Raw genomic sequence first — 16,988 nt, 5'->3', positions numbered from 1 at the left:
ATTCAGAAATCATAATATGCTGATTTACTGCTCAAGAAACACTTATTAATAATGATGAAAACAGTTGTTACTTAATATTTTTCTGGAAACCATGATACATTTTTTCACGATTCTTTGATGAATAGATAGAAAATTTTTAATAGCTTTCTGTAACATTGTAAAAGTCTTTACTGCCACTTTTGATCAATTGAATACATTCTTGCTGAAGAAAATGATACATTTCTGAAGAAAAAAAACAAATAACTGACCCCAAACCTTTGAACACATTGCCACCTGTTGAAGGTACACCTGTAAAAGGACAAAAACAATAATAAAATCGACAAAGAAATGTGTGCAATAAACAACCAATTCAAAGTTCCGTAACAAAATGTAGTTGGTTTAATTAAATAATCAAAAGTGGCACAAGAAAGGTAATGTAACAATGAGAAACAACACTTGATGACACAATCTAGTACATAGCTTGCCTCAGCAAAATGCCTACAGTAGTTTCATAAGGTCTCATAAAAAAGGCACCTTTTCACTGCCTTGATTTAAAACAATTGCCTTCGGGTACCTTCTTGTCTTATTCTTTGACAGTCTGTCTGATTTACACAGTACCACTGCGGAGATTTCACAAAATGTAATTTATGTCAGTATCTCAAACGTTGTTTAAAAATGTTTATAAACTTGAAATGATTCGCATTTGTACTTTCTAGAGCCTTAGAAGACAAATATATTAAATATTACAAATCCTTCACAAAACTTTTTTTTTATACACACAGAACACTGCATTGTTATATATGTATACATATGGACTACGATAGGAAAATATATACAATGGGACATGCACACAATAACAGCACTTCCGTCAAACCTCTCCGCGCTGACACAGGAAGTGATCTCCTTTGCTCTCAGCCAAAAATAGAAAATCATTGACCCTGATCATGATTACCCATACAAAAAAAGGAGACGCTAACAGTTCCCTCCTACTGCGATTAAATATACATCCTGTAAAACGCTCACAGACTGAGACCATTATATTGCTACCATGCTTTCAGACAGAGGCTAAGTTTACAAGAACTGTAAGGTTTTGCTAGTTTAGTTCAAGCAAATACATGTAAGCTTTCTCATAACAATGAAATTATCGCATAAATCTCTGAAGATTAAAGTGCACAAAATGGCTCTATTCTATTGGCAAGTGCTCTTATGGTCCACAAGGATATACCTAGCTTCTTTTGTGTCTCTGTTTCATTCTCTTTATCTTCCACCTTCTTTCAGGGAGTTGATGCGGGCGCATATTTTGAGAGCGGGGCCGAGTTTGACATTCATGGCGCTCATCAAATGGTCTTCGGTCAGAAGAAGCAAGGCCTGCCCGTCGATCTCTTGGGCTCTGAAGGATTCTGCGATGTCTTGACACCCTGAGATAATTGAGGTGGGTTAAAACAGTACTGCTAACATTCACACAATGGAACTAAGTTTGGAAGAAGTTTGTCAAGATAAAATTTAATGTTAGCTTGAGAAAGCCTGGCTAACAGACAGACAGGTAAACAAATGGCAGACGGACAGACAGATAGATAGATATATAGATAGATGATAGACTGCAGACAGATAGACAGACAGATGGCAGACAAATAGATAGACACAGGGTTCCTACACATTTTCGATTTCAAAATTCCATACTTTTCCAGACTCAAATATCCAAACCTCTCGGTAGATTTTCAGACCATATTTAACATACAGTGGGGGAAATAAGTATTTGATACACTGCCGATTTTTCAGGTTTTAGCCCACTCCTCCATACAGGTCTTCTCCAGATCTTTCAGGTTTTGCCCGGGGAGCAGTTGGGGGTTTGGTGCCTTGCTCAAGGGTCTCACCTCAGCCGTGGTATTGAGGGTGGAGAGAGTGTTGGTTATTCACTCCCCCCACCTACAATCCCTGCCGGACCTGAGAATCGAACCCACGACCTTTGGGTTACAAGTCCAACTCTCAATCCATTAGGCCACGACTGCAAGGAGGTTGTTTCCCAAAATCTCGCGATACATGGCCCCATCCATCCTCCCCTCAATATGGTGCAGTCGTCCTGTCCCCTTTGCAGAAAAGCACCCCCAAAGCATTATGTTTCCACCCCCATGCTTCACGGTTGGGATGGTGTTCTTGGGATTGTACATTGGGCCTTCTTTTTCCTCCAAACACAGCGAGTGGAGTTTATACCAAAAAGTTCTATTTTGGTCTCATCTGACCACATGACCTTCTCCCATGCCTCCTCTGGATCATCCAGATGGTCTTTGGCAAACTTCAGACGGGCCTGGACATGTGCTGGCTTGAGCAGGGGGACCTTGCGCGCGCTGCAGGATTTTAATCCATGACGGTGTAGTGTGTTACTAATGGTAACCGTTGAGACTGTGGTCCCAGCTCTCTTCAGGTCATTGACCTGGTCCTCCCGTGTAGTTCTAGGCTGATCCCTCACCTTTCTCAGGATCATTGATACTCCACGAGGTGAGGTCTTGCATGGAGCCCCAGTCCGAGGGTGATTGACAGTCATCTTGAATTTCATCCATTTTCTAATAATTGCGCTAACAGTTGTTGCCTTCTCACCAAGCTGTTTGCTTATTGTCCTGTAGCCCATCCAGAGCCAGAATTCTTGCTGGTTGGTAGGTGATCAAATACTTATTTCATGCAATAAAATGGAAATTAATTATTCAAAAATCAATACAATATGATTTTCTGGATTTTTTAAAATATTCTGTCTCTCACAGTTGAGGTGTACCTATGATGAAAATTACAGATCTCTCCATTCTTTGTAAGTGGGAAAACTTGAAAAATCGGCAGTGTATCAAATACTTATTTGCCCCACTGTAAATGGTTCATAGAGCATTATTTTCAGCTTTATATTTGGTATATAGTACAGACATCTGTAAATATTTTTATATTCTCAGGTTTTTTTTTTTTTCATTTTCTCAAAGTGACAACATAGACAACATAGTCCCTAAAATAAAAAAATATAAATAAATAAAAAATACAGAGTTTTACATGCACACAAGAAACTTTTTTGAGCCCTCGAGAAACTATTCACATGTGCATGGTAATGTTTTGCATGCTTACACATTACAATTTCTAGTTTTATAAAACCTATTTCCTTTGTGTATCACTGCCATCTTACTATGAATAAAACGAGAGCATGGATGCATGAATTAACAGAGATGTTGCTTTTCTTATGGTAGTACCTCTAATATCAAGGCCTGATGTCCAATTTAACACATCCTCTGTGGCGACACAGAAACCCTGACACGAAATAGGCTGATGGCATAAAATTTGGCAAGTTCAAGGGTCTATAAAAAGACTAGTTCTGTAAAAAAGTGTTTCAGATTTAGCTTTCATTGGGTCAGTATGCCATATTTCAAGGCCTTAGGTAATGCATACTCTGTGGCGGCCAAGAAACCACACTGCGAAATGGGCTGATAGACAGACAGATAGACAAATGGCAGACGGACAGACAGACAGACAGACAGACAGACAGATAGATAGACAGATAGATAGATAGATAGATAGATAGATAGATAGATAGATAGATAGATAGGGGTTCTTTGTACCTGGTAAATTGGATATAAAACTTGATACTTGATCCACCGACCACTGAGCTGGTTTTGGATAGGGGGAGACATCGGTGGGAGACACAGGATCTATGGGTGAGGTGGGAGCACTTCTCGTCTCCACCAGTGTTTGCCTGACTCTAATCTCTCGCTCTCGTTCCTGTTCCGTGTGTCTGCGGAGCCTGGTCTTCATCGGAGCGGCCGTCCCATCTTCACCTTCGTGTGGCGGCTGCTGAAGGATTCTCCACTGCTCCGTGGTCCCATGTTTGGCCTAGACGGTAACAGAGTTTAGTATAGCACACAGATCTCAAACACGTATATTGTTTTACAGGTCTTGGACAAACCTGGTGGAAACTTTCTTCAGCACCATTGTGCTCAGATCGGTGGTCCCCCTCACTCACACAGCGCCTGAGCGCACGGAAACGTTTGGTGTAACTGAACCTGCAAGAAGGTTGAGGAGGTAAACAAAGGTTGCCTTTATAGTCAGCCCAACATACTGACCAAAATCAGCCTTGCAGCTTGTAATGTGTCAAGGGTTGATGTTTATCACAAACCATGACCACATCCTGTCACAGTATGTATGTGTAAGTGTGTTAGTCTTTTTAGGACAGTGCTAGCTACTAGCTTTGAGCGCGTGACTCATTCACTATTCAACCATACTTAAATACAGTGCTCCTGAAAAACACTTTTGTGAACTTAATGTATCAAAGTCATTGCATTAGATTCAAAATATCACTCTAAGTAGCATCTGCAAACAAATTATTCAGCTTTTGTCTAAGCTAACGTCACTTAGCCATTTTGCAACGACCAAGTCATTTTTATTTCCTTAAGTTGACATACAGTTGTCCAGTACAGTAACCACAGTTGTAGTTCACCACATTAGCCATGAACCAAACAAACCCTATTTTTGTAAACATTTTCCCTTAAAGTCTTCAAAATATTGAGAACGCCGTTTTTTTTGGTTCTGTATTCCTTTAAAATAAACTCCACTTGGTTTGATAATTGCAGTTTGATCAAATTTACAGGTGTGTCCAAACACTTAAGGCCTTAAAAGAGACAATTTGACGTGTTCTGCTGTTATTTTTGAAGAGAACTCTAGAAACATGCAGGAAATCATGCTCAGACCCTTCCATTTGTGGTTTCTGACTCCACTAAGCAAGACTGACGTTTGCAAGGGTGTTGATGGAGCAGTTGTTCGTGCCAGAATACAAGTCAGACACCCATTCATTATTGTGTCATTTATGCTAATAGGTCAGGTTGTTTATTTTATTCTGTCAATGTGTTATTTATGTCACGTAAGGGAGGAGTACCTCTTGGCACAGGATTTGGAACAGAAGCGTTTGGAGCGTGAGAATGTTTGGGCGGTGCCTTTCCTCTTGCAAAATTGGCACTGCAGAACAAGCTTGTGGGACCGTCTGACAACATCTACAATGAAAAAAATTATTAAAAGAAGATAGATAGATGATATTGATTGAATGATTGATTTTGGCGGCCATAAATTGTTTAGTTAAAGATTACATGGTATTTTTGTAATGAAGATGCTGCAATAAACTACAAATACAAACTTAGAAAAGAAGGCAGGTGTTTTACTTACTGTTTGTAACCACATCATCTGAGTCTGTGGAGTCCTCTGGAGGTTCTGAACCGGAAGGGATGAGTTCTGCTTCCCTCATACCATTCACCCCAGACTCCCGGACAGGACCCACCATCAGAGACGACCTGCTCACCTGTGGTATTATTGTGAAATATTATTACCAAATATAATAAACGTTTTCAATTTTAATATATTTTAAAATGTAATGTATTCCTGTGATGGAAAAGCTAAATTTACAGCATCATTACTACAGTCTTTAGTGTCAAATGACACTTCAGAAATCATTACAATATGCTGATATGAGTGGTTGATAGACATCTTGTTTACCGGGAATGGCTCCAGTCCTTCCTGTATGATAAATCCTTCCACCAGATGTGTTAGAACCAAAGGTTTGGCCGCTCCTGATGGTTGCTGAGCCTCTGTGGCCTTCATCTGACTGACAGTGGGAGGCTGAACTGGTCTCTCTAGCACAGGGTGAAACTTTGGAGGAAAGCAGCTGTCCACAGGGGACATATCTAATGGCTGAGTGATGGAGGACTGGATGGGTGACATGTCAGAAGACAGGCTGGAAATTGCTAGAAAGATGAAGACAGTTGTGATATTACCAACAGAATCTATAAACGCTGTTTCAGGTTTCAGGAGACTTTATGGAGTTCTCAGTAATATATTGAGATATCTCAGATCCTAAAACATTCAGAGAAATTGTATATATTTGATAAGAAATATTTGACTTTTCATTGCAGACTAAATACCTGAGTGATTGTCTGACTGGGTGGACATTTCCTCACACTGGTCATCTTTCTCAGCTGGCCATGGTGCAACTGAGGTCGAGAGTGTCTCATTCTTCTGTGACGTCTTCATCTGGCTGTCAGTCCTCGAATCCTCTGTGCAGACTGTCATCTTGTCCAAGACCTGAAATGCAGAGATTGTTCACGTCAACATATTTTCACTAAAGCATTACTGTAAAACAGTAGTATCATTCTAAATATTAATATAACTATAATAGTATTTCAAAGTTTTTATTTGTATATTTTCCATTTTCATTTTAGTTGTAGTAATGTTTTTTGTCATTTTTATAGTCAATATAATTTTATTTCAGTTTTAGTTGTTTTTTTTAACATTAAGCTAAACTAAATGAAAATGCAACTAGCTGAAATAAAATAAACTAGAATTTTTTAATATTTATTTTCAGTTAACGTTTATTTTATAATTTAATCATGAAAATAACAAGGGCAAAATGTAACAAACATTTTTTGTGGTTTTAGTTATTAACTATAATAACCCTGCTGGGAAAAAAAAAAAGTTATTTTAAGAAGTAATGATAGACTGATATATCACCCATGAGTATTAATCAGATGATATTTGGCCATTATGAGACTATGAGCATTGGATTATAACTGCCTAATTGGCCAGTCATCCTGCGCTTCCCCTTGCATTGTTTCCAAAATCCAATTTTGAACAAACTTTGTGTTTATTACACTTCAGCAATTTATTTATGTAACATTTGTCATCATTAAATTGTCTTTTTAGCATTAAATCGGCCACACTTCTCTGTAAATATCATAGTATCATCCATTGAAAAATCTATATTGGCCACCCACAAGTTCTTTCAAATATATCCTAAGAAGTTTGAGGTTTGCACTGTATTTAATAACCTTCTCTGTAGTTTCATTTGACGGCTGATCTACGGTAACAGGCTGGGTGATTTTCTCTTGGGGTGCTGGACATTTCAGATCTTGAGGAGTCTGTTGTGGTACATCTCCCTCTTTCTGCTCTTCCTTTCTATCCTTCGGCTCTTTTGACGACTCGGCTGTTTGTGTTGGACTCTGTGAGGTCAAAAGAGACTGCAGCGGTGCGAGAATGCTGCTGGTGGACACCAGGGGCAGCACTGGAGACGGAGGGGACGCCCTTTGAGGAGACGCCAGCGGTGGGGTGGTGATGAGAGGTGTGGCCGCTGTGGTTTGTCTTGAGGGCGACAGCTGTACTAGCTGTGGGCATGGGTTTGGAGTCCGTAACGGCTGGGCGGGGCACTCTGGTTTAGCAAGCACAGGCGAGATGAGCGGCTTCGATTGAATGAGATCGTGGGGCGGGGACACAGTGGCTGTCTTTGATTGGCCGTTGGTGCACTGGGCAGATGCAGAAGACAACGCGATCCTCAGCAGCTGTTTTGTAGCCAGTAAGGACCCACCAGGTGAGGAAGACCTCAAGGGCAAAGTCAGAGTAGGGGGTGTGAGGTGAGACCTCGTGGGGGAAGGAACATTGATGGGCACTGAAGCGCTCTGCGCCGACATGCTTTGGGATGGCTGGGTGGACGGGCAGCGCTTTAACTCTGGAAGAGGCTTCTTTGGTGTGGCGGGGGGAGAGTTGGGGGGTGTATGCCTCTGATTGAAGGGGTGCTGGGGGATGCTGATCTGGCTGTGGAGCCTCTTGAGACCGCTGCTGTTCAGCTTCTGCTTCGCTAAGGCATGGGCCTGTGCAGGTGCATACAGGGCTGGAGAAAATGAAAGAATAAGAAACAAGAATCAGCTGGATAATCTCACATTAAGAGAGATATGTTGGAAATTTTGGTCACTTTATATGGCATTTTGCCCCAAAACCTCATTATTTTTTTATATTTGATGACATGTTCACCAAGGATGGATTGATTTTTATCAAAAATCACCATAAGATGGTTACACTTTCCTTGTGTAATTAATTATACACTAACAATATACATGTACTTACAATATGGCTTGGGTTAGTATAAGTATTGTTTTAAAGTTAGTTATACGGAATTTTGCATAATTTATTGTTATTACTAAAGTAAGTACATGTAACGTATAACAAGAACACCGCAAAATGAAGTGTTATGGTAAACACTTTTACATTGTAACAAAAAATTCTATTTCTTGTGCACCAAATCAATATATGTGACCCTGGACCACAAAACCAGTCTTAGGTCGCTGGGGTATATTTGTAACAATAGCCAAAAACACATTGTAAAATCAAAATGATAAATTTTTCTTTTATGCCAAAAATCATTATTTTTATTTATTTTAATTAAATTTTTTTATTAGGATATTAAGTAAAGATCATGTTCCATGAAGATATTTTGCAAATTTCTTACCGTAAATATATCAAAACTTAATTTCTGATTAGTAATATGCATTGCTAAGAACTTCATTTGGACAACTTTAAAAGCGATTTTCTCAATATTTTGATTTTTTTGCACCCTCAGATTCCACATTTTCAAATAGTTGTATCTCGGCCAAATATTGTCATATCCTCAATTAAAAAAAATTGACACATAAGACACATTAGGTTTTGTGGTCCAGGGTCACATATTAGTTTGATTTCTGAAAGACCATGTGCCAATGAAGTCCGGAATAGTGTATGCTGAAAATTCAGCTATGCCATCACAGGAATAAATTACATTTTAAAACACATTAAAGGGGTCCTATTATGCGTTTTCACTTTTTGAATTTTAGTCAGTGTGTAGTGTGTATGTTTGGGCATAAAAAATTTAAAAGTCCTCTCCAAAGGGAGATATTTCGTTTTTTAAAAATCCCTTTTCACGAACTACAACGAACGGCTCGTTTAGACTACAAAGTTGTTTTCCTGTATTTGAGACATCACAAAAATAAATCCCGCCTACTTAAATTTGAATGGCTGGCGGGTGGGGAGAACGCTTCGTTGAGCTCTGCGCGTTTCAAAATCGAAACCCGGGGCTGGTGTTTTTATATAACTGTATTTCTGAAGGAAACCCACTGTCCTCAGAAAATTTTGGATGTCATTTTCATTTCATCTTGCATATGTCTGATAAAGCAGCGTTTGTGAGCAGAGCTCTGTTTTGTGTCCAGCGTCACCGGGGAACCTCGCTCTCTCCCGCTCCAACAGCGCCTGCTGGCAGAGAATTAATTTGCATATATATGCCGCCACAAATAGTGTAACTCTGTGGGACTATGGTATAAATAAATTCAACTGTATAACAGTTTCACTGCAATTCATGTTATAATGTTAGAATTAAAGAACAATAAACATTACCATTGCACTTATCTGTAGCTACATAGTAAATGCAGTTATGTTTAAGCTGTTGTTGATATTCTATCTAAAACGTGATTTGGCCCCAAAAAAACCAACAACAATAATGTTACCACTTTAATATGTCTTGCAATATCCATGCGTGCAAAGGTTCTGCGCGATCCTCAATATTGATATAGCAATATAGACGAACTTGCTGTTTTAGCAAGGGGCAGGGCAGTACTGAAATGCCGTTCTCCAATCACATCGCACTGGGACAGCTAACCAATCACAACACATTTCGTTTTTTGGAAATGTCTTCAGAAAATTATCAGGCTGGGGAGAAAGGTTTTGTAATAATCTAAATTATGTGAAAAGCATGAGAGCACGTTCTAGTACACCCCCCCCAAAAAATCAAGACTTTGTAAAAGAGCATAATAGGACCCCTTTAAAACAGAAAACAGTTATTTTAAATTGTAATAATATTTCGCAATATTACTGTATTTCTGATAAAACAAATGCAGCTTTGGTCAGGAGAAGAGACTTCTTTCAAAAATATTTAAAAATATTACCGACTTCAAACTTCTGAATGGTAGTTTGTTTCTAAATTTGACTGAATCATTTGCATATCTTTTGGAGAGTAAGATATGTATGCGTTTACTTACATGGAGGTGGAACTGTAAGATGGCGAAGGGGTGCTTTTGTTTGAGCTGCTGGGCTTTCTGTCTTACTAGCTCCATCTTTCCCTGGAGCATTCGCTGGCTGGCTGGGTCTCAGATGGAAGGTTGCTAATCTTGGGCATGAAAGAGGAGGGGGTTGGCTTGATGTTGTGGGCTTTAGTGGTAAGTTTGGAGGGATGGTAAGGGTACCAGGTGGAGGTGGACGGAGAGTCAGACTCTGGAGCTGAAGAATAGAGACAGATTGAAAGATATTGATGACATAAATTTTGGTTTTGGAAAAACAACACATGTAACAGAAACCAGATGAACACAGATTTAAAGATTCAGATTTCAGAAAAAATATGTTTTTGGCTTTTACAGTTATATGTTACATTAAAGTTACATAGAATAAAGGGATAGTTCATCTCTAAATGAAAAAATTGGCATCATTTACTTACACTCGTGTCATTACAAACTTGTATAACTATCTTCTTTCAGTGTAGGAAGATATTTAGCAGAATATCTGAGCTGCTCTTTCCATATTTTTAAAATGGATTAAAAAAAAGCACAAAAAATAAAAATAAAAAGTTCATATGACTTGTCTGCGATATTCTTGCAAACTCTTCAGAAGATTTGAAAGCAAAGGATGATTTTCAGCACATAATAATAACAAATAATTTTTTGGAGCCCCATCAGTCACCATTCGTTTTTATTGTGTAGAGATTCTGCTCAAGTTCTCATTTTTCATTATATGGAAGTAAGTTAGTTCAGGGGGACAATGATTACAAAATATCATTTTTGAGTGAACTGTCCCTTTAAATTCAGAAGAACGGATGTCTTTATCACATGATCAGACATAATCAAGCTCACCTGTGTGGAAGGAAATCGAGGCAAGGAAGAGGAAGGGGTGGAGGAAGAGGAGGAGTAGGAGGAAGAGAGGGCAGGTACATCGGGCCGCACAGCAGACGTTAGAATCAACTGCCAGATGGCAAGCACAGAGAAAGACAGAAATGCAAGAGAGAAAGAAAAAGAGAGAAGGTAAAAAGATAAAGAAAAAGTCCCAGTGGTGCAGAATAGAAGGCTGTCATTTCCTGCCTGTTGTGCTTTTGCTGTGTAGGTGTGATGGTGAACTTCACAGCACAGTGAAGAGCTTTTGATGTGGTCAAGTAAAATCTGTCCTCATCAGAGACATGCAAGCATGCACCCTATGCAGACCTCTAGACACTAACCCTCGGCTTGTTTAAGCCAATATGCCTGCTGGTCACACTAGAGCAATACCACCTGTAGACATCAGTTATGTGTGCACAGCACATACACTACCGGTCAAAAGCTTGGAATTGCTTTCTGAAATCTGTTATACTCACTAAGGCTGCATTTTTTAATCAAAAATACAGTAAAAATATTCTGAAATGTTATTACAATTTTAAATAACTGTTTTAGGTTTTAATAGACTGTAAAATGTAATTTATTCCTGTGATTGAAAAGTTGAATTTTCAGCATCGTTACTCCAGCCTTCAGTGTCACATAATGTCCTTTCCTTCAGAAATCATGCTGCTTAAGAAATATTTCTTTTTATTATCAATGGTGAAAACAGCTGTGTTGCTTAATATTTTTGTGGAAACCGTGATACGTTATGATTCAATTTCAAGTTTGGGGTGAGTAAAAGAAAAAAAAAAAGAAATGAACACTTTTATTCAGCAAGGACGCTTTTAAATTGATTAAAAGTAACCGTAATTATATTTATAATGTTACAAAGGTTTCTATTTCAAATAAATGCTGTGCTTTTTATTTATCAAAGTATCCTAATAAAAAGGCTTCACGGTTTCCACAGAAATATTGAGCAGTAATAGCAATAATACAAGCACCAAATCAGCCTATTAGAATGATTTCTGAAGGATCGTGTGACACTGGAGACTGGAGTATTGATGCTGAAAATTCAGCATTACTTCACAGGAATAAATTACATATTAAAATATATTAATATTGAAAACAGTTCTTTTAAATTGCAGTAATATTTTCTGTATTTGTATCAACTAAAATACAGTCTTGGTGAGCAAGAGAGATTTCTGTCAAAAACAGTACGGCACTTTGATGCAGATACAAGCAATAAATACAACATTAACATGGACTGTGAGTAGTGCGGTGGGTCACAGGATGCCCTTCATATTTGCATTCACTAAGAGTTAAGAAACCAGCAAAGTTTCCGTTTGAGTGTGAAAGGGGGCATGGCTTCTGTTGCATTGTGGGTAAAACTGTTAAAGTGCATGTGAGGAACTGAAATTGCAACGATGAAGAGGTTAAAAATACTGCAGAACAGGACATGACACAGGTTGTCTCACCATCTGGGCCCTCAAAAGCATCTGCGCCTGACTTGTACCCGGGCTCTTTCCCAGAAGCAGCGCCTGAGAGGAGATTTTACGGGCGGCCGTAGCAGTGCTTGGATTCTGACTTCCTCTTACAAGAGGTGTTGATCCAGGAGTGTTGGGTAGAGAAACCTGAGAGAAATTAAACAATAAATGTCAACAACACCAATAAAATGAACATTATTTCTTCTATGTTGTCGCACACACACCATTTTTTGGCTCTGATGTGACGATGAAGCTTGGCTGACTCTCTCACTTGGTGAAAAAGAAGGTGCCAGTCGGTCCCCAGACAGATTGACCTGGAGAAAGAAGAAAGTGGTTATTTTTATTATAAAAGATGAAAAACAATAGTAACAAACAGTATTATAAAAATATGTATAAATATGAAATCAGAATGTTATATTAAAATTACATTTGACATGTTATGGACTACTTGCACAACTACTTCCATGTTCTACTTAGTACAGTTCAGGCGTTTCCATTAACAGCGTTCAGCACACCTTACTCAACAGAATGCAGATAATTATTTTGTCAGTTGATTATAAACAATGAATTATGTTCTCTGGAAGAACATGAATTTTATGAATTGTTCCTGTAAATATATACATTTCTTTTCCCAATGTGGATTCTGAATAATGAAATCAAATAAAATGCAGTTCCTCATGAACCTGCAGCTCATCTTATATCAACTGTGTTTTTACTTACTGATCACATTTTCATTTACAAATGAATTTGACTGATAAACAGGATTTGCATGTGTGCTTATACCGATCTTTTAAAATAGATGAATGAATACGGTACCTTCCTCAGAGAAACTTTATGATGCTAAACTTATTTAATTCATCATAACACAGTTACTAAACATGTTGACAGCACAAATACTTTGAATATTTATGAAAAGGGCCAACACTTTCAAAGAAATGATACACAAAACTGACCATGGTTTGAGCAAACATACCTGCACTACTTTTCTGTTGGTGGGGGTGGGTTGATTGTGGAAGGTGGTTACAGTTGTGAGCGCAGGAGGAGTTTTTGGGGCGCCATTGGCCTGATGGGAAGGATTCACCGCTGTGGTGGTCGTGGTGTTGACTGTGCTCTTTGCAGGTTCTGCTTTAGTTTGGGGCTCCTTGTCCATTGTTCCACAGAATCTGGACACAAGAAGCTGAAATACAGTTGACTGTAAATATGTATGTGTACTAAAACTCTACTTAAAGTCAAAATTTCGACCTTGAAGTTAATGCCATTTGTAAAATCCACTTCCCAGTGCAACTGACTGTAGTAAACTATAGATATCATAAAGAACTGCATATATGTCAACCACAGGCAGGTCATTTGTCTAGGGACTCAAGCTGAACATGCAAATTTCCACAGTTTTCTTGTATTTGCTTACAGGGCCTGTCTTCTAATGTAGGGTGAGACTTGAGTCAACCAAACAGTTCGAAATAAACTTTGCACGAGAATGAAACGAAGAACACGACTGTTGTGGAAACTGACAACCTTGCAGAAAGGTCTTCTGAATTTCATTACTCAGTGACAGGAGAGATCAATTATAATTATGTTTTAATAAGTGCATTTACATGCATAACAAATAAAAAATCTATTCACATACATAAATTGTACCACTATACATAAAAATATACCTAAGAAAGAGGTCTTTTTTTTCTAAATGACTTTTATGCATGATATAAAAAATAAAAAAAGACCACACTACATGATTTATTAAAGCAGCAAATATATTTTGATTTTATGGGATTTATTTTAGGTGCATTAACTATTAAGTTGATTCTGTTCAGTAGACTAACTTTAAAACAGGAGTTGTGCATGAGTGAAAATGTTACACTGTTTGAGTTCTAGCTGAATTTCTATCAGGAACTAAAGTTCAGATTCAATAAAATCAGAATGACATAGGGATATCAATTGTGTTGAATTATTAGTAGAATTATAATAGATTCTATATGTGCTGTTGTATGCTATATATGTACAGTATATAGAGTAGAAATGCCACATCCGACTTCCTCTAATAGACATGTCCGAATTGTGCATTTAAAATTCTGGGTATGTGCAGAAACAAATACAACTGAACAAAACAGTATGGAATCTGTAACATCTTATCATTATATTACCTATGCTGTAAAATATCCTTTTAACTAAAAAGAAGTGTTACAGCAAAAATGTCAATTGGTTCGTCAATGCAACTGTAAGTGATCTTACCATATACTGTGAAAATTATATCATAGTTTAAAAGACAATACATGAAAATGTACATTAAAACATGTAGGAATTATTTATAATTTCCACAAAAAATATGTTATATTAAGTTTCATCAATGGAATAAGGACATTTGCACAGAGAGCAGGCGAGAGCTCGAATGCCTCAATGTTAAATATGCCGGACACAAGACTTATAAAGCCGAAACCTGCTGCAACGAAACCTAAGCATGTGAACAAGAAAGCCAGAACAGTTGAAAGCACACCTGCAGTCAGAACCAGAGATGTCGGTCACCGCAAAAACAGGGCATCAAGCTGCCCAAGATGCACTCGTGACACCGAATACAAACCCAAAGCAACGGAGAGAAGCAAGAAAGCAATACAGGCGAAACCAGCCGAGACGTCAACGAGGTCAAAACCTGCGAAATATGCACCGAAGGAACAACCAACTCCAAAAACATATTCGTATGCGCTTTCTGAAATCCACAGGTAGGACAGTGCCAGTGGAAACATATGGTGGATCAGGTCTTAATCCAAGCATCAGCAGTAAACTGTGTAGTTAATTGCCATAGAAAATAAATTAGAGCATGTTTTGTTCACTCAAATAATTACTTTTGATCACTGACACTTTCCTATTTTTTGTGTGACAGTCAAAAGGCATTTACAGTATTTGCACCAAACCCAAAGAAAAGACAAGACATTCAGCAAAGTAGGTATATTGTGATGCAGCATCTCACTCTGATTTCTTTCTTTCTTTCTTTCTTTCTTTCTTTCTTTCGATTAGGGGAACATTTCTAACACAAAGGATGATTTAAAAAAATAAAAAAATGTAGTTTAAAATTATATCATAGTTTAAAAGACAATACATGAAAATGTACATTAAAACATGTAGGAATTATTTATAATTTCCACAAAAAATATGTTATATTAAAGAAATAAGCAAAAAGTATAAAACACCTTATAATTAAGGGGAAAGCAGCATTTCAATGCAAACTCATTTGTAGCATTGTTTTATTTTTTTATGAGTCATGTACATTGTAGCGGGTTATTTGGCATTTTATTAATATATAATAATCATGTAACTGGTGTTAAGTGCTTGTGTGGGTAATTGGGCTATAGTGGCCACAGATAGGTCAAATAGCTCAAATATGTTGGATAGGCCTATTAACAGTACATCATTTAATAATATGTACAGTTAGGAACTGTAAAATTTGACCACAAGCGTACAGTGCATTATTATTATAACTCACACCAGGCCGCAGCTGAACAAAAAATGAAGTATCTGACCATTTCTGCTTAAAACAAGACAATTTGGCTACAATAATAGCCTAATATAATATTGCGCCATGCCTGCACAGCGAAGACGAATAATGCGCTGCCCTTTGTTTCCTACGAGCCATAGAAATAAAAATCTAGAGTGTAAATGAAGCATTCGTGTAGTTATTGGAGATAAAGGTTTTAACCCTCTCTCCGTGCAATAACTGTGAAACCTGAACGACATTAATGGACACATACCAGGAAGCGCCGCGCGCACAGGTGCCAGGACGCCACGCGTGTTTTCAATGTTTATGCGTTGTGAATAAACACCCACAGTGATTCACAAAAACATCCGCGTATTTGTCGTAACATTTCGACGGCCTATAACGGAGCGGCAGAAATCGCAATAAAAACAAATGCAAAGGTCCTACAAAAAGCCCACTGAATGCGACGGCGCCTTGCAGAGTCGGTGCATTTACGTCTTATGTTCATTCCGCGGGTCATTATTTTGATCATATATTGAAAATGGGCGTGTGTTCGTGCAGTGACAGCTAGAGCCCTCTGACCTGCGCTTCCCTCAATTATGGCGCGGCGTGATGCATATAAAAGCAGCTGCCTTTTATCGAGCACACGAAATGCACAAAGCGTAACTTGCTGCGCATCGAAATACACAAAATGAAAGTCAAAAGGGAAAATGATGATGCTCAGTTCGCGAGCGTGCGCTCCTCCCTTTGCAACCGAGCCGGTCGCAGACCTTGCCTAAACATCCATCCTTTTACGATTTACGTTCAAGATAATCCTACCTGTCCGAAGTCAACAGGGTAGATCTCCCATCACACACTGACCGTTTCCAGCGACTGCTACAATCCCGTCATGTCCTAATGCGTCAAAGGTAAAAGTAGAGAGCGATGGAGATGCATCAGGGCGGTGAATGCTACAGCACCGCTTACAGTGTAGGAGGACCGTGCACGCTTCTGTCACTGAAAAATATGAGGAAATGTACCCATACACTTTGCAGCAGGCATAAAATGCTTATATTTGTGCACCTATAATCCAAAACAGACTCCATCTCTGTATTGCTGCTTTGGCCATTGTGAAGCTAATAACCATAACAACAATAAAGCTTCTCGATTACTGAGAGATTTAGTTAATGACCAGAGCTCTCTTAGGAAATACTAGGCCTACTAATGTATATCGGCAAATTTTAACCCTTAGTGAACCAAGCATTATTGATTAGCCTATGTAGGCCGTCTTCTATTTTTCCTCCTTGAATTTCCATATTTCCCCCTGTAAAATAGTCTAGGCTAACAGCTAATTTCAGTTTAGAAATTTAGTAGAGC

General features: G+C 38.4%; 1 protein-coding gene across 4 annotated transcripts; it reads right to left on the bottom strand.

Moving 5' to 3' along the window:
• Positions 1-352: 352 nt before the first annotated feature.
• LOC306863315 (uncharacterized protein) lies at positions 353-16,630 on the bottom strand. Of its 4 annotated transcripts, none has more exons than XM_079406565.1 (14): positions 16,452-16,586; positions 13,143-13,346; positions 12,394-12,483; positions 12,161-12,316; positions 10,692-10,799; positions 9,828-10,065; positions 6,819-7,654; positions 5,916-6,075; positions 5,491-5,738; positions 5,164-5,296; positions 4,880-4,994; positions 3,914-4,010; positions 3,570-3,840; positions 353-1,397 (listed from the first exon to the last, which is right to left on the bottom strand). In XM_079406565.1, the coding sequence occupies exons 2-14, from the start codon at positions 13,317-13,319 to the stop codon at positions 1,237-1,239; spliced, it is 2,790 nt and encodes a 929-aa protein (XP_079262691.1). In that variant the 5' UTR covers positions 13,320-13,346; positions 16,452-16,586; the 3' UTR covers positions 353-1,236. The 4 variants fall into 4 exon arrangements, with proteins under 4 accessions (XP_079262691.1, XP_079262692.1, XP_079262694.1 ...); XM_079406566.1 differs by having other exon boundaries at positions 13,143-13,332; positions 16,452-16,540; XM_079406568.1 differs by lacking the exon at positions 10,692-10,799 and having other exon boundaries at positions 13,143-13,332; positions 16,452-16,630.
• Between the last annotated feature and the right edge of the window lie 358 nt (positions 16,631-16,988).

This window comes from Barbus barbus, assembly GCF_936440315.1.
Source record: "Barbus barbus genome assembly, chromosome: 44".
NCBI lineage: Eukaryota > Metazoa > Chordata > Actinopteri > Cypriniformes > Cyprinidae > Barbus > Barbus barbus.
This window is presented reverse-complemented; position numbering and strand designations above follow the sequence as displayed.

Coding starts and splice junctions, on each gene's coding strand:
- LOC306863315 (XM_079406565.1), bottom strand. CDS start 13,319: ATGGACAAGGAGCCCCAAACTAAAGCAGAACCTGCAAAGAGCACAGTC. Junction 12,317..12,393: donor CACATCAGAGCCAAAAAATG/GTGTGTGTGCGA, acceptor AATTTCTCTCAG/GTTTCTCTACCCAACACTCC. Junction 4,995..5,163: donor AGATGATGTGGTTACAAACA/GTAAGTAAAACA, acceptor TTTTCATTGTAG/ATGTTGTCAGACGGTCCCAC.